The sequence below is a fragment of the Ursus arctos genome, unplaced genomic scaffold (genome assembly GCF_023065955.2).
Source record: "Ursus arctos isolate Adak ecotype North America unplaced genomic scaffold, UrsArc2.0 scaffold_3, whole genome shotgun sequence".
NCBI lineage: Eukaryota > Metazoa > Chordata > Mammalia > Carnivora > Ursidae > Ursus > Ursus arctos.
Genome location: NW_026622985.1, coordinates 56,024,489 through 56,048,751, shown reverse-complemented (window position 1 = coordinate 56,048,751; position 24,263 = coordinate 56,024,489). Strand labels below are relative to the sequence as shown.

General features: G+C 44.9%; 1 protein-coding gene across 1 annotated transcript in view; it reads left to right on the top strand.

The window, feature by feature from the left end:
- The first annotated feature begins 242 nt into the window (after nucleotides 1-242).
- JAZF1 (JAZF zinc finger 1) overlaps nucleotides 243-24,263 on the top strand; it is a 320,632-nt gene continuing 296,611 nt past the window's right edge. The window contains exon 1 of the mRNA XM_026508404.4: nucleotides 243-612. Within this exon, the coding sequence (XP_026364189.1) occupies nucleotides 498-612 (115 nt within the window). The 5' untranslated portion in view covers nucleotides 243-497. The remainder of the gene's footprint in view (nucleotides 613-24,263) is intronic.

Sequence of the window (24,263 nt, the reverse complement as noted above, 5' to 3'; positions counted from 1 at the left end):
TGGCGGGATGCATGTGTAATTAATAGATGTGTATGTATCAAGAAGGTAATATACATAACCAAGGAAGCTCCAAAGAGATTTCATGTATTACCAACTGTGAAGGGCAGGCCGACAGAGATAAAGTTGGTGGCAGGAGCTCGCAGGTGAGGCCTCGGTCCAGGAGCCGAGGTTGGGGCCGCACAGCTGTTGCCGCGCGCCCTGGTCCCTCCTCCCAGCTGCGGCGGCCTCACCCCCCCACCCCCACCCTCCCCCCGCCGCTCCCGACGCCGCAGCCGCCGCCACCGCCTCCCCTCTGCCTCCTGGTCTCTACTCGCTCTCCTTCATCGCTCTAGCCCCCTCTCCCTCCGTCCCGTTCTCTCCGCTCCCCTCACCCCGCCTCTCTCCCCCTCCCCCAGCCCCTCCTCTCCTCACCCCACCCTGCCTCCCTCCCTCCCTCCCTCCGCCCGCCGGCCCGGCGCTCGCAGAGCCGACACCAGGGGGGCTCTCGATGTAGCACCATGACAGGCATCGCCGCCGCCTCCTTCTTCTCCAATACCTGCCGATTCGGGGGCTGCGGACTCCACTTCCCCACCCTGGCCGACCTCATCGAGCACATCGAGGACAACCACATCGGTAAATGGCCCGGGGGTGGGCGGGGGTGCCCGGCGCGCGGAAACTCCTGCCCAGGCGAGAACCCCAGAATGGCCAGGGGTGGCCGGGATGGAGGCAGGCGGCGGCGGGGCGGGAGGGTGTGTGCAAGCCCGGGGCGTGGGGGTGACGGGATGCGGAGGCGCGAGGTGCCTGGGGGGCGGGGAGCGGGCCGGGGTGGGGGAGGGGGCGGACGCCCCGAGGTGCCGGGGACGGCGGTCGGCCAGGCTGGGGGATTCCGAGGGGCGTGCGCGCTGGCGGCGAAGTGGTGGGAGTGGGGGTGCGCCGCGGCGGGGGCGGCGGGAGGAGGGACCCGGCGGCGGGGAGATGCGGCGGCGGGGCCGGGCGCCGGGGGAGGGGGCGCGGGGCGGAGGGCGCGGCTGGGCCGGGCGGCTGGCGCTGGGCAGGGGCGCGGAGTTAGTTGGCCCGGTGGTCGGGGCGGCCCGAGGCGCCGGGGGGCGGCGGGGGGCGGCCGCTGCACGCCGCCCGCTGCTTCCGCCCGGGCTCGAGCTGTCAGGGCTCGGCGGCGGCTGCAGCCGCTGGGAGGTGGGAGCGGGGGGGGGGCGGGGGTGGCTCCACCGCGGCAGCCATTCCGCTTCCTCCTCCCGCCGCCGCCGCCACTGCGTCCTGTCAGCGCGGGTTGCTAGGTGTGGTGCGTCGGGAGGGGGCGGGAGCCGGCGGCCGCGGGCGGAGGACGCGGCTCTAGCCCTCTCTGCCCGCGCCGCGGGGCTCGCTCGGCCGGGCCGGGCACGCTGGCCTGGGGGCCCTGGGCACCCGCCCCTGCCACGGCCTGGCGCGGACGCCGGGGCGCTGCGGGCTGAGGTCCCGGGGGCGCCCGCGGGCCGCGCCCAACGCCCCAGGCCGGGGCGGCCCCGGAGGCCCCTGCGGCTGTGTCTGCCGGAGAGCAATCCCTCGGGGCCGCGGCCGGGCATTTAAATGTGCCCCGACTCAGTGATTTGCGTTTCCAATGGTGCTAGGCCCGAGGTGCGCCGGCTGCGCCCGGCATCCGCGGCGGCGGCCTGCGCAGCGCCCGGGGCGTCGGGGACTCGGTGGCCGCGGGGGAGGGGGCCCCGGCTCCTTTCCCTTCCTGCCCAGGACCCCGGGGCCTTTCAACAAGTCCTCGAATTCGACGAAGTCCTTGTACGCATTTACATACTCCTATCCGGCGTCCCTGCGAGGAGAGATGGGTCGGCTAATGTGGCTCAGGCGATCCAGCCACCTGCAGAAGGTGTGGCTGGCGCCCACGAGTTGTCCTGTGTGGGCTGGAAGGTGGAAGGGACCGCATGATGTCCCATCGGGGCTGTCTAATACGGAGAACCTGTAAATTAACCCCAGAAAGCCATTTCCAAATGAATCCTCTGGATTCATCCATGTGGTGCAACTCACGTTTTCTACAAAGTTGTGAGAATAAGTCACGACTGCTGTGTATTTATGCACGAATAAAATGAGGCCGAGCCTTATGCTCTTTGCTTAGTATAATGCTTTCTTTTTGCACACAGTGGGTGCTTAATAAGCGTTGATTGTTGTTTAGCATAGAATATGAGGGGCAGGGGCATCCGGAATGGGAAGTAATCATTGAAAATGTCTACCCAATGTCTTTCAAAAAAATAATCCTGATGAATAATTGTCCAGGTTTTGAAACTTACAAAGTTTTAAAACACGGGTATGATAGTTTCCGCCATCTCCTCTGATAGAGATGTGAGAGAAGAACTAGGCAAGTTTTGGTACTCTTAAAAGCAGGAATTTAATGGAGTAACAAATTTGCTGATTCATATCGTGATTGAATAGCCATAACCGAAGGTACTTAAAGGATAAATCAGATTTTTCATGATGGGCAGTTTAAAATAATACTAAAACTCCAGTAATGCAAAGTTCCAATAGAAATTTTGTTAGTTCAAACTCCTTTCCTTTCAATAATAAATAGAAAATAATAGAAACAAATAAATAAATAAAATAAATAAATATGTATTACATAAATATATAAATAATATTTTCCGACTTAGGGAGAGCTGTCATTGCATATCCCATTCACTTCCACTAGTTCAGGATAAACTATAATTAATGTAAGGTGAGTAATAATTTTCCCACATTACTTGCCTACTTGGACTAGCTGGTTAAAAGAAAATATCAGTTATATTTATTAAAATGTGTTAAAGGCAGTTATCCTTCTTGAAGATTTAGTTTATAATCAATTAGATGATTTTAAGTGGCTGGTGGATCAAAAGAGCTTTTAAAGTTTGCAGAAATTGTTGTTAGTATTGGGTAAACATTTTTAAAGAGGGTTAAAGGTTCTGTAAATTTTCTGAAACTCAGCTTTTAAGTAATGGTCATCCTCAAAGGGCTAGTCTTTTAATGAAAATATTGAAGAATTAAGTTTATAACAATAGTTATGACTTAGGCACACTGTGTGGCAAGGCTAACAATGACTATACTTTGGAATTAGTCTAAAACCAGCCTGCTTTATGGAAAATAAATGCTAAAATGAACAAACACTTGAAATTCCCAGAGGGACGAGATGAACTTAAATTTTTGGGTGCCTTTGCTGAGCGGAGAGAGGCCCTTTGCTTTTAAAGACAGGCCTGTGGGGCGCCTGGGTGACTCAGTCATTAAGCGTCTGCCTTCAGCTCAGGGCGTGATCCCAGAGTCCTGGGATCGAGCCCCACGTCAGGCTCCTCCGCTGGGAGCCTGCTTCTTCCTCTCCCACTCCCCCTGCCTGTGTTCCCTCTCTCGCTGGCTGTCTCTCTCTCTGTCAAATAAATAAATAAAATCTTAAAAAAAAAAAATAAAGACAGGCCTGTGTGCACAAATAAGAATTCACCTCGAGAACATCCTGATCAGTAGGCAGTGACTCATAAATATACTTGATGAGGGGATATGAGTGCAGATATATTGGACCAAGCAGAGAACCAAGTGAAGGTTCTCTGTGTGGATTGTTAAGTGGTATTTATTTATTGTTTATGGTTCAGTCTACAAATTTTTGGAGGCAGGTGGTTATTTTTCATGACTGACTTTCTGATGGCATGTCCTTGTTATTGAGTGGCCGCATTAAAAAGATGCGTGAAAGGACTACTAACAGATTTATTTTAATATTATCTTTTATTTTTTCACAGAGCTTGTTATTTAGTAATTATAAGAGTATTAGAAATATGCTCAGGTGGTAGTTCCATCTTGGGGACCTTTCTGAGTTATTACTATTTAACCACTAGTCAGAATCCTTAAGCAGTAATAACCTGAAGGTTCTTGGGACTATGGCGTCGTTCTTGCTTGACAGATTTTTCAGGGCCTTTGGTGTGCAAGGCCCAGAGTTTTCGTTATAATTGTGACACTTAGTTCAGGTTAATTAAGTGCAGTAAGTGGAGAATAGCTATCTCTGTTCTGTTATGTATGTGCATTTAGCTCTTGTTTTTAACCATTTTCCTGTACCCATAGGAATAAGGATTTGGGGCTGTAGAGTCAAGGGAAGTATGATTTTCCCCCATCCTCTGTCTTAGTTCTCTTCCTCCTGGAGGAGCGCAACACCTGTGTTCCTGTGTTGGTCCTTGCCTTTCATCGCTGGTCTAGTACTGAAGTCCTTGTCTCCGTGTACAACCCTGGTATCTCAGCTGAAGCCCTCCCCTCAACTTAAATTGCCTAGAAATCCCATAGCCCTGCAATTGTGAAGTGTTTCTCAATCAGCTTTGCTCTCAATTCATTCATAGCCCAGCCCTGTTTCCTGGAGACAGGAAAAGCTGATGAAGATTTGTTTGCTTCTTACTGTGAGTAGATACTTGAGTTTGTAGAAACACTCTTGACATGCACATCCTAGGTAGGTGAAGCTAAACTGGTAACTAGGAAGCACAGAAACACCAAGGGCACTAAATTTAGCACTGAAGGTCAATGTCACAGACTCATGAAATGCCTGCTCTGTCTGTGCATCTCAGTGCTGAGAAATCTTTTGGCTTTTGGTCTCAGAAAGGGAACTGTTTAATCATTCTTGCCAGATTTGATTATTTGGTACATGCGTAAAAGTACCTCTGCATGTTAAATTTATTTATATAACAATATATGTTTAGTATCTGTTTTATACCAGGCATAGTTCTAGGCCCTTAGTATTTTTTGGTGAACAAACGAACATCTCAACTTGGGGGCTTTATGTTCTAGTGGTGGGAGATAGACAATAAACACTCAGCATAAAAATAAATTAAATCAGGTGTTGAAGGTGGTTATGGAAAAGGGAGAGATTAGAGCAGGCTGAGATAGACCGAGAGGAGGAAGTGTTAGAATTTTTAATTGCTTGGTCAGAGTAGGCTTCACTGAGAAGCTGATAGGTAACAAAACCTTGACGGAAGTGAGGAAGTTAACCATGAGGACATATGCGGAAGGTCAGGATTCAGGCAGAGGGAACAGACAATGCAAAGGCCCCAAGGCAGACCGCACCTCTTAAACTGAAACAGAGAATCTGACCCAATTCAGTTTTCTTGTGATGGTCCTCAACTAAAAGGTCATTTAGAGCTTTCCCCAGATGTTAGGAGCCTCAGCTTTGCTGTTATTGACTCAGATTTTCCTGTAGAGGCCCCATTAGGAGATGAAATGTTATTGACCTAGTGGCTTGCCGTGCTTGTGACTTGGTGGTTCTTGACCCTGCATGTCAGCAGGTTTCTTGTGGATTCTATTTCTTAGTTTCCTCATTTCCAAAAATCCATGCTGCTTCATTTCAGAGGGTAGATTTGTAAACCATCTAATCAGTAAAGGTCAAAGTCCCTGGACAGAAAAATAAGGTACTTACTGTACGACCAATAGTGTAGAATTTGGCTCCAACAATAATTTAGTAAATATTTGCATTCTCCTTTTAAAGTAGCACCATAGATTGTTAAAACGATGGGTATATATAATAGGTCGTAGGCCCTTATTATCCCCACTTTATAGGTGAATAAACTGAGACATAGAAAGGTTACATAACTTGCCTTAAGTTTCCATGGCTGGGCAAGTGTGAACTGGAATTTGGATTTCAGACCGGTAGCAGAGCTGGGCCTATGCCAAATTGCCAGATGGGTGAAGAACTAGATAGTAATGTCCCTACTCCCCCTCTAGACACAATTCGTCTGTGTTTCCTCCTTTAGAAAGTAGCTCTGAACTTTCGAAGTGGGGATCATCTGAGAGGCAGCATAGTGAATGCAGCATGTTTGGGTTTGAATATACACTTCTGACACTTGTCGGCCTCACTGTGCCTCAGTTTCTGCTTCTGTACAATGAGGACGCTAACAGCACCTACCCCATGCAGTGGCAGAGGAAGATTAAGTGTAAAGTACGCATTTACGGTATAATCACCCAATTTCTTGCCATTTTGTGTACTAACCATTTAAGTCTGTTTGTAATCCTACTATGAAAGTCTACGGTAGAGGTTAACAGAATATTTGTTGTGTCCACCTACAACTATGTGAAATCATCAGGCCCTTCCCAGGAAAGGTTGCGAATAGGAAACGGGAAACCCTTCAACAGTCCCTCATTGGGGTTACGGGCTCTGGCCACTTTCTGTTCTCTGTGGCCAGAGGTACTTTGGATGCTGGCAGAGGCCTTTGCCACTGTGGACTGGAAAGTGGTGTCAAGGCCAGTGGCCTCCAACATGGCCTTTGCTTGTGGCCTGTATTTATTTGGAAAAACCCAGGGCTAGAAAGAAGCACTGTGCTTTGAGCTTGTGGGCACATTCCTATGAGGACATTTCCTGTGGGGAGAAGGAATGACTGAAGGAGTAAATGAATGAATGAAAGGCTTGTCACTGTCTGCCCTGCTCTTTGCCCGCACCCTGTGGTTTGGCGGCAAGATGCCCCGCTACTCCCTCCCATAGTTCGCAAGAAGGTCCCAGGTACAGAGCCAAGTGAGATTTCAAGTGCATGCGTGTGCGTGAGTATGCCTACGTACCACACAGTGTGGGGGAACCTTAAATCTAAAACTAAACAGTCTTCTCCAGAACAGTTTTCCATTTGAGCCAGTTCTCACCTGTAAATAGTCAGATCACCCTTTATGGGCCATTGCTAGTGAACATTCGAGCTCGTAAATGTCATAAGCTTCTGATTGTTTTCATGTTGTAGTGTCCATGTTTTTTGATGTGTGACTGAGATGCACAGACAGAAAAACTGTCTGTGACTGACAAAAGCCTCCATATTTGGAAAATAGCTTCCTTTAGAATACCCATATTTTGGAGACCTCTCCCACCAAGACAGGTCTAGAGATGCAAACTGCTGGCTCTTTTCAGAAAACCCGATTCTTCCCAGTGATGACAGAGAAGAAGCCTCATGGGCGAGCAGGCTGGTGACACTTGATGAGAGGGGCTTTCCTAAGATCTGTCTCGAAGTTAAAGGCCTTATTAAAACATAAGAGATCTGAGAGACAGGACAATGCTATCAAACCCCTTAATATCCTCCCTTTTCCCCTAGCTTTTGCTTTGAGGACAAGAACCAGACCCCACATTTCTTTATATTTCTCTCCCCCATCCCATCCTTACCCCTGCCCTCAGATTTTGACAGTGCTGACATGGCCTGTATACTACTGAACTTGCTGGATTTAAGATAATATATTTTGTTTCATGATGAAATAATAGGTTTGCTCCATGTAGACCTTGCTCAAGTGTTGAATAGCACATGTTTTTTACTTAAAACCTGAAAATCAGAAACTGCAAATGTCAGAAATTTACTGGATATTTGTTTGGAAAAAAGCAAGCCTTTCAATTTTAATATGCTAAATCAGATTAAAGAAAATTGGATTTTCCCCTCACACTAAACTCTGCAATGTTGCAGTAGTTTTCACCTTTTTTTTTTTTTTTTTAAGACCAGCTGCAAGCAGGAACTGCATTGATGGATATTATCTTTAAGGATGAAGTCTTCCCAGTAGCTCGCTCTCCACTCTGGCAGGAGTCAAAGTGACTCCTCTTGGGTCACTAACTCCAGACTCTCTGTCCAGCATTGATAGTCTCCTAATGGCCAGAGTGGCCCTTGCCCTAGCTCACCCACTGGCCTCCTAAATGAAGTCCTGTTCATTGTCTGCCTGGCTATAATGGTGACTTTCTTCTGAGATAGACCGCTTTGATGGGACAAGATCTAGATGCCGTGTTCTAGTTATTAATGTGGAACGACTCACTGTTTCTTTGGTATTATATAGAGAATTGATATCTAGATATACTATATAGATAAATGGCATATAGTATATAAAATACATGTATATAATACATGTCTAAATAATATATACATGTATGTGACTATCTCCACACCCACATGTATATATGTGTGTACATATATACATGTGTATGTACATACATGTGTGTATATAAGACATATATACTTTTATATCTCTCTTTACTCTGTCTCTCTGTTAAAATCACTATGTATAGTGAGGACTACCACACACTTTTTTTTTAAAGATTTTTTATTTATTTACTTGAGAGAGCAAGTGAGAGAGCACAGGTGGGTAGGGGTGGGGGCAGACTCCCCGCTGAGCAGGGAGCCGGATGTGGGGCTCGATCCCAGGACCTTGGGATCACGACCTGAGCTCAAGGCAGATGCTTAACTGACTGAGCCACCCAGGCGCCCCTACCACACACACTTTTGAGTATTTACTATATATGCTAGTACTTCAGACAGTACTTCCTGTTTCCAAGGAATTGAAATTTATTTGGAAACCCCAGGTACGTACAGACTGAGATAAGTGATGAGTAATTATAGGGACCACAGAGGCAGATTTGTTGTGAAGCTAGTGAAGGTCAAGCCCCAGGGCCCCACACTTGTACAATATAGTGTTTACCATTTGTGAATACATTTCTAGGACCCATGCCATCTTCTCCCAGGTCCTGGAGGAGCCCTGGCAGTGTGCAGCAGTCTGTTCTTGGGGTCATAACTTGTAAAATTTGAAAAAGTAAGATTAACAGCAGTTGGTTAACATTTTTCTTTTCTACTCTGACTTCCCCTCTATAACGCATCTCCTTGGGTTCAGTGACCTTGGAGTTGAGAGTATTTTTGAGATATAGCTACGGGGAACTTGAATTTGGGACATATTTAGTTTGGGGTTAATGGTACATATTTCTATGATTCATTGTCATCTCTGTGTCTAGTTAAGTTATGCGTAGCTATCCGAATATGGAAATCACTTCCCAGGAACACATGCCACTATGCCAGCTCGCCTGGGGCCCTTACACAAAGGGGCGGGGCCAGAGGTGGTAATGCAGTATGAATGTGTACTATGACATCTACCAGTAAGAATTAGTTTGAAATGTATGGAGCCAGAAGCGAGTCTGGAAAATTCTTCTGTTTGTTAAATGTGTACAATTTTAAGTAGGGAGTTCAGTTCTTATCTAAGTGTAGTTAATATGGAAGTTCCTTCTGTTAGGAATATACTCAATAATGCAATATAGCATATAATATATTTATATTATATGTGTATTATATGTTATATATTTTACATTTATATATACTTATATGTATTTACATATTATGTTATTTATATATAATTATATATAGTGCAATGTGAGATAGTATACATTTATAAATGCACTGTTTTTATAATAGAAATTCGGTGTTTAAATTTCTTGCTCATTTGACACATGCGTGTGTGTATCAACAACAAAAAATATTGACAACAAACTGGTTAATGAGTGTCATCAACATAAAGAATATTTGAAGTCTTATCAATGCACAAGAAAGCTTGAAATGCCCAGAATTCTTAAGGCTCATATAGGAAAGAAAATTTAAAAAGGTGTTTACAAGTTTGATAGTGATCCTAAAAGTTTATATGACTTTACCAATAAGCAGCTTTGAGCCTGAAAGTAACTTTTCTGATTTATCAATAATTAAAAATAAGTACTGATCACCCACACTTGAGGAAAGACTGATTTATGTTTGCACCTCACAGAAAATGATATTAATATAAATCATTGTCATACGAGAAGTAATTAAAGAATATGAAGCCCAAAAGAAGTATTTATAGCAGCGTATCAGGTGGTGAATTCACATACTGGTTTCTTTTTCTGGATTTTGATTTTGTGATGTTTTGGTAATGTTAGCTTTTAAAAATTTTGTATTTTGTTGTGATTTCTTTAAATAAATAATTTTTGTAATCATTTTGTATTTGTAATTTTTTTTTTCCACGAAGAGTCTAAAGCTGCAGGCCTCACAAAGTATGGCTCCATTTCTTGGTACCAATTAGGGAGTCAACTGTGTGCCAGAGATTGTATTAACCAATTTTTATACAATATTTAATGCACCCTCATTGCAAGCCTATGAAATAAACATTACCCCATCCTAGAAGTACTTCCAATTGGGAGTTGAATATGCTATCATATTAGTTAAATACGTTGTCTAGTGAAATATGAACCAGAATGTTTATTTTGGTAAGATTATAAAACAAATATTTTCCTTCAGAACAGAAAACCTCTCCTACCACAGAAAACAGCGTCATTATAACTGGTCCTTCCCTCTTTGTCCTGTAGTACCTGGCCACCATAGTTCAGGGTAACCACTTGTATACTTGGCCTCCAGCCCCTTCCTGGAGGATGGACCTTGTCATCTTCCTAGCCTCTTCTTCAAGAAGTGTTTTCAGAAATGAAATGAAAATAAAAATTGAGAAGTGCTTTGGATGGTAAGAAGAGTAAGTTCAAAGGTAACTTTGGGTGGTGAAAAACATCTTTGAAGCTAATCTTCTTTGGAAGTGTGTATATGTGAGGAATAATATGTTTATGTGTTTATATATATGTTTATGGCAGACACAAATACCAGTTATGCAGTTAGTCCAAGCAGTTTATATTAAGGGAATTTGAAGAAGACTTTATTTTTTTTAAGTAGATTTGAAAGAGGAATCCATGTCTTTCTTTCCACACTTGGGGATTGAACTTGGTGAGGCTTGTTCCATATTGAGGATATTATGACGCTCAGTTGAATGATTTCTTGCCTTACCTACAATATGTGGTTGCCTAGAACATTCTAGGACTTAAACAATACTAGGACAGAAGCGTATCTTGCTTCCTCTCACCTTTCTGCTGGGGCAGTTTGGTCTAAAGGAGGCAGGGGGCTGGGGTGAGGACAAGCTTCGACTATAAAGCAGAATTTTCAATCTTGAATGCAACTACCTTTTAGGTTTTTCTAACTTGGCAGTTCTGACAGTCTTGTTGTTTGTGTAAAACAGTAACAATAGGTGCTGTTTATTAACCAGCTACTAGTGAGGCACAGGCTAATTGCTTGTTATGCCTTGCTTAAGAATGCCGCATTTGGGGGCGCCTGGGGGGCACAGCGGGTAAGCGTCTGCCTTCGGCTCAGGGCGGGATCCCGGCGTTCTGGGATCGAGCCCCACGTCAGGCTCCTCCGCTGGGAGCCTGCTTCTTCCTCTCCCACTCCCCCTGCTTGTGTTCCCTCTCTCGCTGGCTGTATCTATCTGTGTCGAATAAATAAATAAAATCTTTAAAAAAAAAAAAAGAATGCCGCATTTGTTCCATTTGACGCGAGACATCGGCCAGGACATAGAGCAAATAATGTAGCTTGATAGTGCGCAACCAGTAAAATGCTCAGGGTGGGGGGGTGGGCTTTGCTCTCAGGTGGCCTCCTGTACCTTCGTACCTGCTCTATACAGCCTACGTTGTGGCCCTGTGCAAGATGCTTACATTTTTATAAAGGCTCTTCTATACCTGAGTGGCTCACATACCGAAGAAAGGTTGGCTTTGCAAAGGCAGCAGTTTGGATTGTTGGGGGGATACTTTGATGCCTGCCTTCTGGTAGAAATAGAAATGTTTCCAGGGGCGCCTGGGTGGCTCAGTCACTTAAGGGTCCCACTCTTGGTTTCAGCTCAGGTCATGATCTCACGGTCATGAGATCGAGCCCCGCATCAGGCTCTGTGCTAAGCTGAGTGTGGAGCCTGCTTGGGATTCTCTCTCTTCTCCGTCTGCTCCCCCCCCCCCCCCCCGTATCCCCCAGGTGCACTCTGTCTCAAAAAACAAACAAATAAGATTTGAAAAAAAAGAAATAGAAATGTTTCCAGACTCCCGAAGGTGTTTACGGTGGTTGGGAGGGTCCACGAGCATCACATCATCACAGTAACAACAATGGAATGACTAATTTGGCAGTTCTAAAGTGGTTGTAATTACCGAATTATCTAAAGGTGCTAACTAGTTAGTTTTCCCTCCCTCACAGATACTTCTCTGGGGGTGGGAGACTCCTGACAAACATAATACCTAACACTATACACAAACTTCTCTTTTAGTTTAGGTTTCCAGATTCAAGTATTGGCATTATGTTCATGTGCATTCATCTAAAAATTTGTTGGGACTGATGATGACTAACGGGACCCAGCTATAAACAGTGTGAACGAAGAGCTGAAGCCCGAGTCGCCCTGGGTGTGTGTAGAGACCTTCCTGCCGGACACTTCCCTGGTGTCCTTCACAGAGAGAGCACTTTCTAGGTCCTGTTACTTCATCACCAGGCCTTAAGCAGCTGGTGCAGGAGCACATCTGGGCTTACAATAGAAGCACCGTTTTTCTTACCTAATCATTCAGCAGAAGTCTCTTGAATGCTAATTCTGCTCCCTGATTGTCAGTACATAGTGTAATTATATAAGTAATGGCAAAAGCAGGGAAATTTGTAAAGACGTATTTGTACAGCTTGCCATTAAGTAAACTGAGCAGCATGGTAATAAGCATAAATTATTATGCCCATGCTTCTTCAGGTATCAAACATCAAATGAAAGAAATGGGGTATTGAAGTTTCTTTGTAAGCTAAGGACATATTCCAGAAAGTCTTCACCTCAGAAATTCTAGATGAACTTCTAGGCCTCCCCTCTCCCCAGCTAATCTCGCTTTATTAGAAGAACTGATAGGCCGGTGAACTGTGGACTAGAATTCCTCTTCAGGGCTCAGCAGATCTCTCTCAGGCATTTCATAGGCCCCAAGCAATCTATAGAGAGTTTCAATTTTAGATCTTTACGGAGGAGATCTTTTGATAGGATATTTCTGACACTAGACATCTGGAGTTTGGCACCAACTCACTGGCTGACAGCGTGTGCTTTAAACTGGTATGTCTCTGTGTTCTGAGTTGGAAACTCCCTTTTGTACGTTGGCCTCACTTCAGCACTGAGCACTTTCAGGGGCCCACACCAAAATATTTGTTCGAAATATGGGAACACCAGACAAGAAATTTGGTTAAGGGAAGTTATATGTACATTTCACATCAGATGTTAGAATAAAGAAATAATGTTTCGTCAAAACCTGGAAAGATAATGGCACTTAAGTGTTAACGTAATATATATCGTAAAGTAATGAGAATTATTCTTATCGGTGGCCTGCGGCAATCCGTCTTACTGATTTATAAGTCCCTACATGAGAACAGTTTTCAACATGAGTTGTCATCAGAATCACATGGGTGAACCTGGAAAAAGTAAGGATAGCTGCCTCTGGCTCCAGCCCCAGAGCTTATGTTGTGATTGAGCTGGGGTGATCTGGGTCTGAGCACCTGTCAATCAGTGTTGCTTCCAATTTGTTGTCAGAGTTGGGAACCCAGTGGGTTACACTAATGCAATAACTAGCATTGTGAAGGTTGTGGATTTCATTCTTTTTTTTTTTTTTTTTTAGAGGAATAACGCTTTTAAAGGGATGAGACCTTTTTGAATTTCAGTTCTATAGGTGTAATTTTTAGTTTTACTGGAGGCAAGTGTTTAATGTAGAACAGTTTTGAAGCTGTGATACTATCTCAGGTATGTAGTTCAAGCAGAAATGCCCAAACTGGGAAACCTGTCTCCTAAACTTCTCAAACTCGATGCCCTCAGGACACAGTGTATGAGCAAAGTGACCAAATTCAATCTAATTGGGAGTGGTCCTCACCACTCTGGCCAACTAGAGAGAGCCCTGGCTTTGCTTACAAAGGCAGCTGCCACTCACCTGTGGCCCAGTGTTGTCAGGTTGGAGTGCAGGCCTTTGTTGGCAGATCCTTGTCCTTGTTTGGGAGAGAGAAGCTAGGAACTAAGATTTTTATATGAAATTTCTCTTCTTATACTGGTTTGCAACCAGTCTAGATGGTTTTAAAACATTGTGCAAGAAAACGATTCCACTCCTGCTAATCACTGTATTTAATGAGATACGGATGATGGGCCATGTGTTTTAATGGTGTATGTATAGATGCTTGAAGACCGTTGTTTCCAGCAAAAAAGCTCTACAAACTACAGAAGGTGTAATGGAAAGAACAGTAGCTTATAATTTTGTTGTTTTTAAATTTCCATTTCTTTTCAGGAAATGGTTAACTATTTTTTAAAAGCTTTGTGACTTCAAATTTTTCTTTTATACTATACAAAATTCTAAAAAATGAGCTTTAATCCTCAAAGTATATTAGGATCCTTATTGGGTGCATTTTCCCCCCCAGAGGAAAAAAAGGAGGACCACTCAAATACTCTGTCCTACGAGTTTTCATCATGGCAAAAAGATGATTTCAAGCCGATGAATTTGAGTACTGTATCACTGACAAGCCAGGAGGAAACTTAGAGGTGATCTAGTCCAACTAGCTAGTTCCGTCGATGAAGAAGCCGAGGAGGTTAAAGTCATGAGTGGGCAAGAGCGCTTAGCCAGGAGGAGCAGAGGGAGCGACAGTAGAACAGTGGTCCAGCCTGTGGTTGCTGGAGCCAACTTACTTCACTTGGGATCCTGGCTTTGTTCCTGTTGTCAAGTATATAACTTCTCTGTGTCTCATTTTTTTTTTTAAACTCTAAAATGGGAATTATGGTACATATCTCAAGGTGTGGTGAGATACCACATTTTTTTGGTATGTTAGCTGTTGGAACTCTGGTGAATTCTGAAGAAAAGGAAGCTCTCTAGTTGGCCCCTTTCATTGCCTTCTGGAGGAAGCTGTGTGGGAGGCTTTCCTGTGGCGTGAGTAGTGGTGCTGCCCTGAGCCCTGCTGGCCGTGTGACCTTGGCCAAGGTTATTTAACTCATCTGGACCTCAACTTCTGTCAGGTGAAGATAGTATTTATCTCAGAGTGTTGTTATGAGGATTAAATAAAAACATGCCTATGAAGGGCCTAGCAGCTAAGGAAGCATCCTGTAAATATTAACGCTACTGTTACCGTACCATCTTCTTGCGCCCATGATGATGCCGCCAGTGCCACATTCCGCAAATTCTTCTGTCCTCTTTATGTTTCCATAATATGATGGAAGAAGAAGAATCAAACTAACATTACACATTTCTGGTTTTGGTTAAGCATTTTTACTTTGAGATATTTGATGAAATTTGATTTCCCTGGTAGAGTTTTGGTTTGTATTTGTATAAGTCATACTGAGTGGTCATAGGAATCCATGAGCTGTTAAAACATTCCACACACAAATTCTTGCTGTTTCAAAATATACCAGCCTTAATTTAGGATTGTTTATCCAGATTTAAGTTTTTGAGATGTTAGATCATGTGATTAGAAAAATGACTTCCATATTTGATAAATATAATTTTCCATTTGGGAGAAAAGGCATTTTAAGAGTCTAGAGAGGTTTATTAAACTATATAAACAGAAAACATAATTTTCTCATGTTGCACCAACTAAGCAATGGAAAAACAGGAGGTGATTTTGTATGTATTGTTTGTAAAGATTTATTGTGACTCATTTGAGAGGATTTGTGGGGCTTTTATAAAGCAGTCCAAGAACATGACTACAGGAGTCTAACCAAATGCTGTGCTCTCCTGGCTAACTGGCTGTGCATCTCTTTAATAACAGTCCTTGAAATGTCACAAACTCAGATGCTGGAAGCTTCTCTGGGAAGTTCCAGGGTAGGCCTTGTTTTAGAAGGTCGAGTGGCGATAGTTGAGTTGTATACTGATTGCAGAGGAAATTTAAGTTCTTTGTTTCTAAATGGTATTTGACAATGACTGAAATCATTTTCAGTCCTACAGAATATACTGCCAATGGTTTCCCCCCTTAAAGAGTACACTGAGATCTGATACAGTTAACCAGCGGGTCCAAGCTTATTTGACTTCTTTGTAGATGAAGAAGAAAATGGTTTCCAACTCTTATCATTGAGGGTCCCTTTCATTATTTTCCTTCTCCCTCCCCATGGATTCTGTGCAATGGAAGATTTTTGTCCAACAATCTGATTTAATAAGTAAATGCCTTCTTTTTCTTTTCTTTTCTTTTTCTTTCTTTCTTTCTTTCTTTCTTTCTTTCTTTCTTTCTTTCTTTCTTTCTTTCTTTCTTTCTTTCTTTCTTTCTTTCTTTCTTTCTTTCTTTCTTTCATGCAGCAACTTCTAAAACTCCCGTTTATATATTTAGTAAATATTTATTGAGTGCAAACTCTGCAGACACTCTCCAGGAGCTGGAGTATTGTAGTGAACCACACACAGTCCGTGCTCATGGGAGCAGCAAGAAAAAAACACAAATCCTTAAGATAACTTCAAAGTCACAATGCTGTGACGAGAAGACAGAGGTTGAGAGGCCTGTTTGAGAGGTCTGAGATGGCCTCTGAGAGGAAGGCATCTCTGAAGGGGCTTGAACGAAGTTGGGGCATGAAGGAGCCGTTCGGGTCTCAGGGTGAGGGGAGAGTGTTCCAGGCAGAAGGACCAGCTAGGACAAAGGGTCAGAGCAGGAGTGTCTGGTATGTTTAAGGAGCAGTAAGGAGGCTGGAGTGCTGGGAGAAGATGGAGAAAGGGGACGTGATGGAGGATAGGATGGGAGCCATCGTCAGGACCTCACATGGAGACCTGTGTGTCAGCCAGTGTCACCAAATAGAGTTAAAATAATTCCAACCATGGGGCACCTGGCTGGCTCAATCTCTGGAACATGCAACTCTTGATCTTGGGGTTGTGAGTTCGAGCCCCACACCTGGGGGTAGATTGTACTGAAAATTTAAAAAATCTTAAAAAAAATTAATTCCAGACTCAACAATGATATGGAGTGTTGTGTAGGTTTATTATGGTTATAGTTTTCACTATGCTTTCTGTAACATTCAAGTCACTTAAGACCTCCATTACCCCCTGCAAAGCCCCGTAGAGATCTGGGAAACTAACTGGCCTCTAGATCTCTTCAAATCTAGTTCACTTTTTGTTCAATCCTAAAAGTCCCATTAATATTTCAAAATCGATATTGAAATAAAAATTTTTGACTAATCTCATTCATTTAACTAACATAATTCATGAAGTGTTTGCTATTTTATTTTGGAGTGGGAGTGAAAACAAGAATTACCAATAATCACGATGCAGTAAACAGTAATGTTTGGTACAGTTCCTAAACTGTGACCTATAGATTTCTTTAAAACTTTTTTTCAGGAGCTTCGTGAAATCTTAAGAGATTTTAGTGACGGGAGTATTGACAGAAACGGGGGTGGGGGTAGGCTGTGGGGGGAAGAGGGGAGAGAATGGTCTTGGTAATAGTAACCTGAAAGATATTGACAAAAGGACAGAAAAATTACTGAGGGAGATTATAGGGACCATGAGCCTAAAGATACTATTTTACCATCAGTACCCTTTTTATTCTGAAATTTTTGTATTTTATATATCTCTTCCATGAAAAATAGATCCTGGTTTCTCTTCCACATCTGTATCATATGAGGAGACATTAGCATAAACATTTCGCTGTCAAATGAGCTTTTGTATTTATTGAGGGTATATGAACCTGTTCTCTACTTTTTTTTTTTTAAGATTTTATTTATTTGAGAGAGAGAGAGTGACACAGAGAGAGCATGAGCAGAGGAGAGGGGCAGAGGGAGAGGGAGAAGCAGAGTCCCTGCTGAGCAGGGAGCTGGATATGGGGCTCGATCCCAGAACCCTGGGCTCATGACCTGAGCTGAAGGCAGATGCTTCACTGACTGAGCCACCCAGGCGCCCCTGTTCTCTACATTCTAACCTGCCAGTATCTTTTTTCAGGTAATTGAGAAATGGCGTGTTTTGGGTTACAGGATGCCTGTGCAGTCCAAGGGAATAATCACACAGTATGTTTTACCCAGAAATACATAGATTTGTACCTGTAATTTAGCCTTTCCAGTTGATATAAAATGATGATGCCATTAGTCAGCTACCGCCGCAGTAATACAGCATAACAAACTATCCCAAAACTCACTGGCTCTCAACAGTAAGCAGTTACTCCCGTGCTCTCTGGTCTGCAAGGTGATTCGGCTGGGTGGCTCTGCTTCATGCTGCTGGTCAACTGGTCCTGTGCTGGCTGGGCACAGGTCAGCTGACGTGTTCGTTTTGGGGACCAGGCTGAAGGGGCATGCTTTTCTCATGGTGGATCACGGGGGCACAAGTGCCACACCAAACCATGAAAGCTCATTTAAAGGCCTCTGTTCATGTTATGTCCGTAATGTTCCTTCAGCCAAATCAAGTCATGTGGCCAAGCGCAGAATTGATGGAGCAAGGGAGAGGGAGAGATGTGAGCAGACAGTAATCCATTATCACAGATACTGTTTATTAGAAATAGAAAAAGTCCAAAAGGATTTGAAATTTAATACAGAAATCAAAATTTCCCCTAAAATGATTATAATATTGTGTAAACATGAGATTCCTGTCCCTACACCTTCCTTGAGAGCGTGGGAGGCATACATGGGGACTCCCCAATAAGGAATGAAGAAGCGTTTCACACAGGGAAATTAAGACTTAAAGTAAAAGTAGGGCACCTGGCTAGCCTAGTTGATAGAGCATATGACTCTTAGTCTCAGGGTGGTGAGTTCAAGCCCCACACTGGGTATGGAGCCTACTTAAAAAAATTTTTTTTTAAAGAAATAAAAAAAATAAAAGCAGTTGAAATGATTTCTCCTTAGTCACAAAAAAGAGGGGAATCTCCTTCTCTGGTTAAGGATGAACCTTTTCCATTCTGAGGTTATGTAAGAATCCAAAGACTTTAGGGTGCCTGGGTGGCTCAGTTGGTTAAGTGTCCGACTCTTGATTTTGGCTCAGGTTATGATCTCAGGGTCATGAGATCGAACTTTGTGTGGGGCCTGTGTCCCTCTCACTCTCCCTTTAAAAAAGAAAAAAAAAAAAAAAGAATCCAAAGACTTTAATTTGGGTAGCCTCATGTGCTGTCTTCTAAGTTCCTGAGCTGTTGGCAAGGCTGAGAAGGTTGGGAACCCTAGCTATGATGCCCTTTCCCAGCACAGAGAGCTTCTGAGAAGCTCTGGGACTGCCTTGTCGGCTGGATCTTACGGCCCTTCTCTTCCCCCAGTTCTGAGCCAGTGTCCCAGAGGATGGGACAGGGCTGACCTGCCAGTCGGAAGCCTCCTTTCCCTCCACGGTACATCGCAGCTTCTGGTGGCTGAGGGAACGGTCACTGGGACCAGACACCCTAGGTTCTGGGTGGGCTGCTCTGTGACTTCGGGCAACTTACTAAAGTATAATTTTCTCTTTTACAAAATGAGAAAGGTGATATCCACGGTATAGGGCAGTTATGAGGGTTAAGTAAGTGGTGAGGCCTAGCGTGGTGTCTGGCAAATGTGAAACATTTAATAAATGATGAGCTGATGCTGTAATGCTTTATTATTATGTGGTGTAACAGGTACGACAGACAGCATTCCGTTACTGTTCTTCCAGTATGTCTGTGTCTCCTCACTAGATTGGGAGCCTCCAAAAGGCATGATTCATGGCTCTGTGTTTCATCTCTGTGTCCCCATTCTGCAACAGCACCAAGTTTATGATGTAGGAACGTAAACTGATATCCACTGAATTGTATCCAGACGAGCATCCTCTCCCGTGAAGCCTCGGCTCCAAGGACCAGATTAGATTGTTCCTAAAAACAGAGTTAGTCATTCTTTATTTTTCTTTTCACTTTCACATTTTGCCTGGAAATAAAGACCTCTGACGCCATAGGAATGTAAAGGCTTTGAGTGAGTTCCATGCTTTGCCTTTAATCAGACACTTTGTTCACAAGGAAGCTATGGCTTCTCTGTTGTATCAGAGGAGTTGAAAACATGGAGGCTGATGTTCATGGCGTATCTAAGAGATTTAAAGGGCATTTGAAAAATATTTTGTTCTCATAGTCTAACTCCTGTCCTACCCAAGTTGGCTCTCAGATTGTGTCTGTGATTTTTATCATCAGCTTGTTCAAAAGTATTATAAATTTTCAGCTCAGTCATTTCTCCCAAGGAGTGGACACGCCAGGGTAAAAGACTCAGCTATCCTAACAAACAGGCCCAACATCACATAGACGAAAGATCCAGGAAATGTCTCTTTCCCAGAAGGATCCAGGGTGGTGAGGCCCACTACTAAGCTGCATGCCGTCGTTCAGGGCTTCAGGTTCATTCATCTATGTCTCTGCTCTCCCAAAGTCTACTCTCTTCTCTATGATACAAGCTGAGTTCCCTAGGGTCCTTCCCTGAGGATGAACCTTTGTATTCGTTTTGGGAGGAAGGATCAGAGTGTGGCACATTGCACATACAATGTGCCATGGCCAAGGCCTTCAAGGGTAACCCGTCATTCCACCACTGCTCCATCGGCGAGAGGTTAACCGCATGGCCACGTGCAGCTGCAGAGGCCCTGCCACATGGAGCCCACAGCAAGGCCTAATGAGAATTTTGTACTGTGGAGTATGGGAGGGCCTCATTTGGGTGGACAGCTAGTAAGTTCCCACCCTGGATTGACAAGTAAGTTTGCTTTTGAGAATTTTGCTTTTATTGATTAGCTAATATATGCTCTATTAGTTGAATGGGGACTAGGATTTACAATATGTTGAGCTCCAACTCTAGGACTACTGAGTCCACCTAAGGACTGTGAAACACAATTGAAGGTATTCTCTCGTTTGACTCTCTCAGGAAGACCGTGAGGCAGGTGCTATTGTTATCTGTATTTATAGGTCAAGACATTGAACTGTAAGGAGGGTAAGCAACTGTCAAGATTACACAGCCAGGGGGCGCCTGGGTGGCACAGCGGTTAAGCGTCTGCCTTCGGCTCAGGGCGTGATCCCGGCGTTACGGGATCGAGCCCCATGTCAGGCTCCTCCGCTATGAGCCTGCTTCTTCCTCTCCCACTCCCCCTGCTTGTGTTCCCTCTCTCGCTGGCTGTCTCTATCTCTGTCGAATAAATAAATAAAATCTTTAAAAAAAAAAAAAAAAAAAGATTACACAGCCAGGCCTGCTTAACCCCAGAGCCTTCACCATACAGCCCTGGGAATGGTGGAGTCCTTAGGAAGAAAGGATAGCTATAAACTGCTTCTAGTGTTGGCTGCGGAAGCTAGTCAGTTGCAAAGGGAAAAGCAGTGGGATCTCTGGAAATATTCAAGCAGAGGCTGTATTACCCTCTGTGAGGGATTCCACAGAAGGACTTTCTGCTTTGTACATGGGCCGTGGTGAACTTCTATGATTCTCTGTGAAGGTCAAGTGCACTGCTTTCTGCACTCTGTTTCTGCATGTTACCCTTGACCCCTCATTCCTATGACAGCGGTGAAGTCCTATTAGGGCACACGTTCATTACTTCCTTGATAATGAGGAGCACCTGGTAACATGGCACAAGAGGGGTCAGTGGTTAAGATTGGAGTTCTAATGTGGCTTTGACCGGTCACATCAACCTTGAGTCTCCATTTCTTGGGGAGTAAAATGTTTGTATGGAGCTTAATCACTGGTTTTCAGGAGTGCTTCTGGGGGCTCTAGGATTTCTCTAGAACTGCATGGTAGTTTTAATCCCCTTCATACAGAGACTTGGGGTGTTCTTTTCTTTGCGTACAAGAAGTGAAAAGCAAAATGCTAATTATGAGGATAGTGGCTAATATTTGTTGAGTGCCTATAGCAGGCCAGGCGTTCCTATGGTTTGAGTCCTTTACACAATTTAATTCACCTGTAGGGTGCACCCGTTACTATTCCCAGTTTACAGATGAAAGAGGTGAGCTACTGCGTAGGTGAATAGCTTGCCCTCTGTCACTCAGTAAAAGTAACCAGAGTTCAAACTTGGGCCTTGAGATCTGGAGCTACCCTGCAGCAGGAGTGGATGCTCTCTGAGGTTTCCCTTAGGTCTAAAGATGCTGGTTCACACCTTGCTGCATACAGACAACCCAAGGATTTTTCTTCTCCAAGAAGGACTCCTGAACAGTTTAGCTTACTACCTCCCTCTTCACTCGATCTTAGCCAAAAGGCCAAGAAGCCATACCACCTCCCTCTTGACAGGTAGAAGCTGAGTGTGAATCAGAAAGGTCCGTATCTTGTTGCTAATTTCAGAAATCCTGTGGTCTGCTCGTCACCACCTGATGCAGCATGACGTTCTGTTACGCTGGGTTTCTGACCGTGGCGCTGCTTTGATAAATACATGGAAGGCTTCCTAAAACACAGCTGGTCCTGGCTTGGGGCGGGGGGGCTTAAAGGAGGCCACCTTCTCATGAGATGATTTTGGTATGCAAGGAATGGCCTCCTGGGGTGGATCAGAAATGATGCGTTGTGGCTGACAGTGCTAGTAAGGGCATCTTTGACTCACAGAAGTTGACAGCAGGAGGAGGAGCCTTTGAGGACACGTAAGCCACCAGTCTGCTTTCACACAGCCAGTGCGCCTGCACCACCCTGTGCCCGCGCCGTTCCAAGTGCTGCAGACGCAGCGGGGAGCCTACATTCTAGATGGGGACCCAGATAAGCAGCGGCAACAAAACGTGTCAGGTCAGGGAGTGGCAAGTGCTGGAAAGGACAGTAAAGCAGAATGAGGGCATAGTGGGGTGCCCGGGTGGCTCAGTCGATTAAGCATTTGCCTTTGACTCAGGTCATGACCCCAGGGTCCTGGGATCGAGTCCCGCATCAGTTTCTCTGCTCAGCGGAGAGCCTGCGTCTCCCTCTCCCTGCCGCTCTGCCTACTTGTGCTCTCTCTCTGTCTCTGTGTTAAATAAATAACTAAAATCTTTAAGAAAAAACATGAGGGGATAGAGAATGACAGTGAGGGTTGTCTCTGTTATGTTTTAGATGAGGCGTTTATGTCAATCCATGTTTCTCAAACCTTGTTTCCTTAAGCCCCTCCCCAGGACTATTGTAGACATTGTTTCTTATCCGCTCCCCACCCGTGAAGTTTTCATACTGCAGATGTTCTGTGAGGTTTTGGACTGTAGGCATACCGGTGCTTTGTGTGTATAGAGAGAGGGATTCCACAGCCCCACCCCGGAACCCGTTTTCACCACCTTGGGGGCAGTAGCGTTCGTCTCTGGTCAGTTCTGTTTGCTATTGTAGACAAAACTGAAGTAGCTGCTTTTAAAAGATCACAGTCTAAGTGAAAAGAACTTTTAAATCCCTAATTAATTATGTACGTTTTTATGAATGAGGAATATCAGGGCTAAAAATCGGGTAAAAATTTTAAAAAATTGTTTAGGCCTTAGGAGTGAAGCCTGACTCACTAGTCTCCAGTTTGCATGCAATATCCAGGATAGCAGACTCGGTATACACTCGGAAGGGTGACGTGGGCTCACAAGGCTCACCACCCCCACCCCTGCCCGCCACCCTCGATGGGCTCCTTATCTTTCAGGCTTCCCCTCTACCTCAGCCAGCTGAGCAGCCCGCACTCCTTCCTCATGCTATCGCCTTACCCAGTTATACCTCTACCTGGGACTGGCCTCTATTGGAATCCTATTACTTATGTATTTGTTCATCTGTTCTCCGTCTCCCTTATCGGGATGTGAGCTCCCTGAAGCAGAGACTCAGTCAAGTGCACTGCTGTTTTCTGGCCCCGGAGCCCAGGTTGGTATATAGAGATGCTCTGACCAGCTGATTGGCTGTCAGCCTTTAGTGGAGAGCCAAAAGGTGGAGCGAGGTTCCGTGGCATCTCTTTGAGTGCTCGACGTCACTAGGCCTCCTTCCGAGTCCGTGGCAGACCGAATGCTTAGCTGCAGTCAGTGGTAGGGCCGCATGTCGAGGACCGGTTGGGAGGTGTAATAGGATCAGAGTAAACCGATGGTGAGAGGACCTGCAGGCAAAACTGGCCTTCCCAGAATCCCCTACATGACATCGTCTTGAGCCCATGATGTTGCTTCTGCATAGCTGAGAATTCTCTGTCTCGGAGTTGTGCGCTGTACCGATGTGGCTATTATCCTTATTTAGTGGTGCAAATAGGATCTAATTTGGGGCCACCTGACACAAGGATCTAATTTGGGGCCACCTGACCACAGTAGCTTAGGTAAAAGAATTCTGGATTTAGCTTGTTGCTTTTCTGCAGTGACCCAGGATGTTCATGCCAACTGAGATCCCTACCATTCTCTTCCTCTTTACCTCATCGTCCCAGAGCTCTTAGTTAAGGCTCCCTGATTTCCAGGCTTAGAGGGAGGCCAAAAGGGCTTCCTTTTATTAATTAATTAATTAATTAATTAAAGATTTTATTTATTTATTTGACAGAGATAGCCAGCGAGAGAGGGAACACAAGCAGGGGGAGTGGGAGAGGAAGAAGCAGGCTTCCAGCAGAGGAGCCTGATGTGGGGCTCGATCCCAGAACGCTGGGATCACGCCCTGAGCCGAAGGCAGACGCTTAATGACTGCGCCCCCCAGGCGCCCCCCAAAACGGCTTTCTGAGACGCCCTATGCTATGCCTACATTACATTGGCCACCTGGATGGAGAGGGAGAGGCCTGTTTACCTCCTCTTGGTCCCTCATGAGCTATGGTTTTGGGGAGACGCCTGGTCAGTGTTAGAAAGTGTGTGTGTGTGTGTGTACACACATGTGCACATCACACACATGTTCATTTTGGCTTCCTTTCTCCTAGGCCCAGTGTTACCCACTCC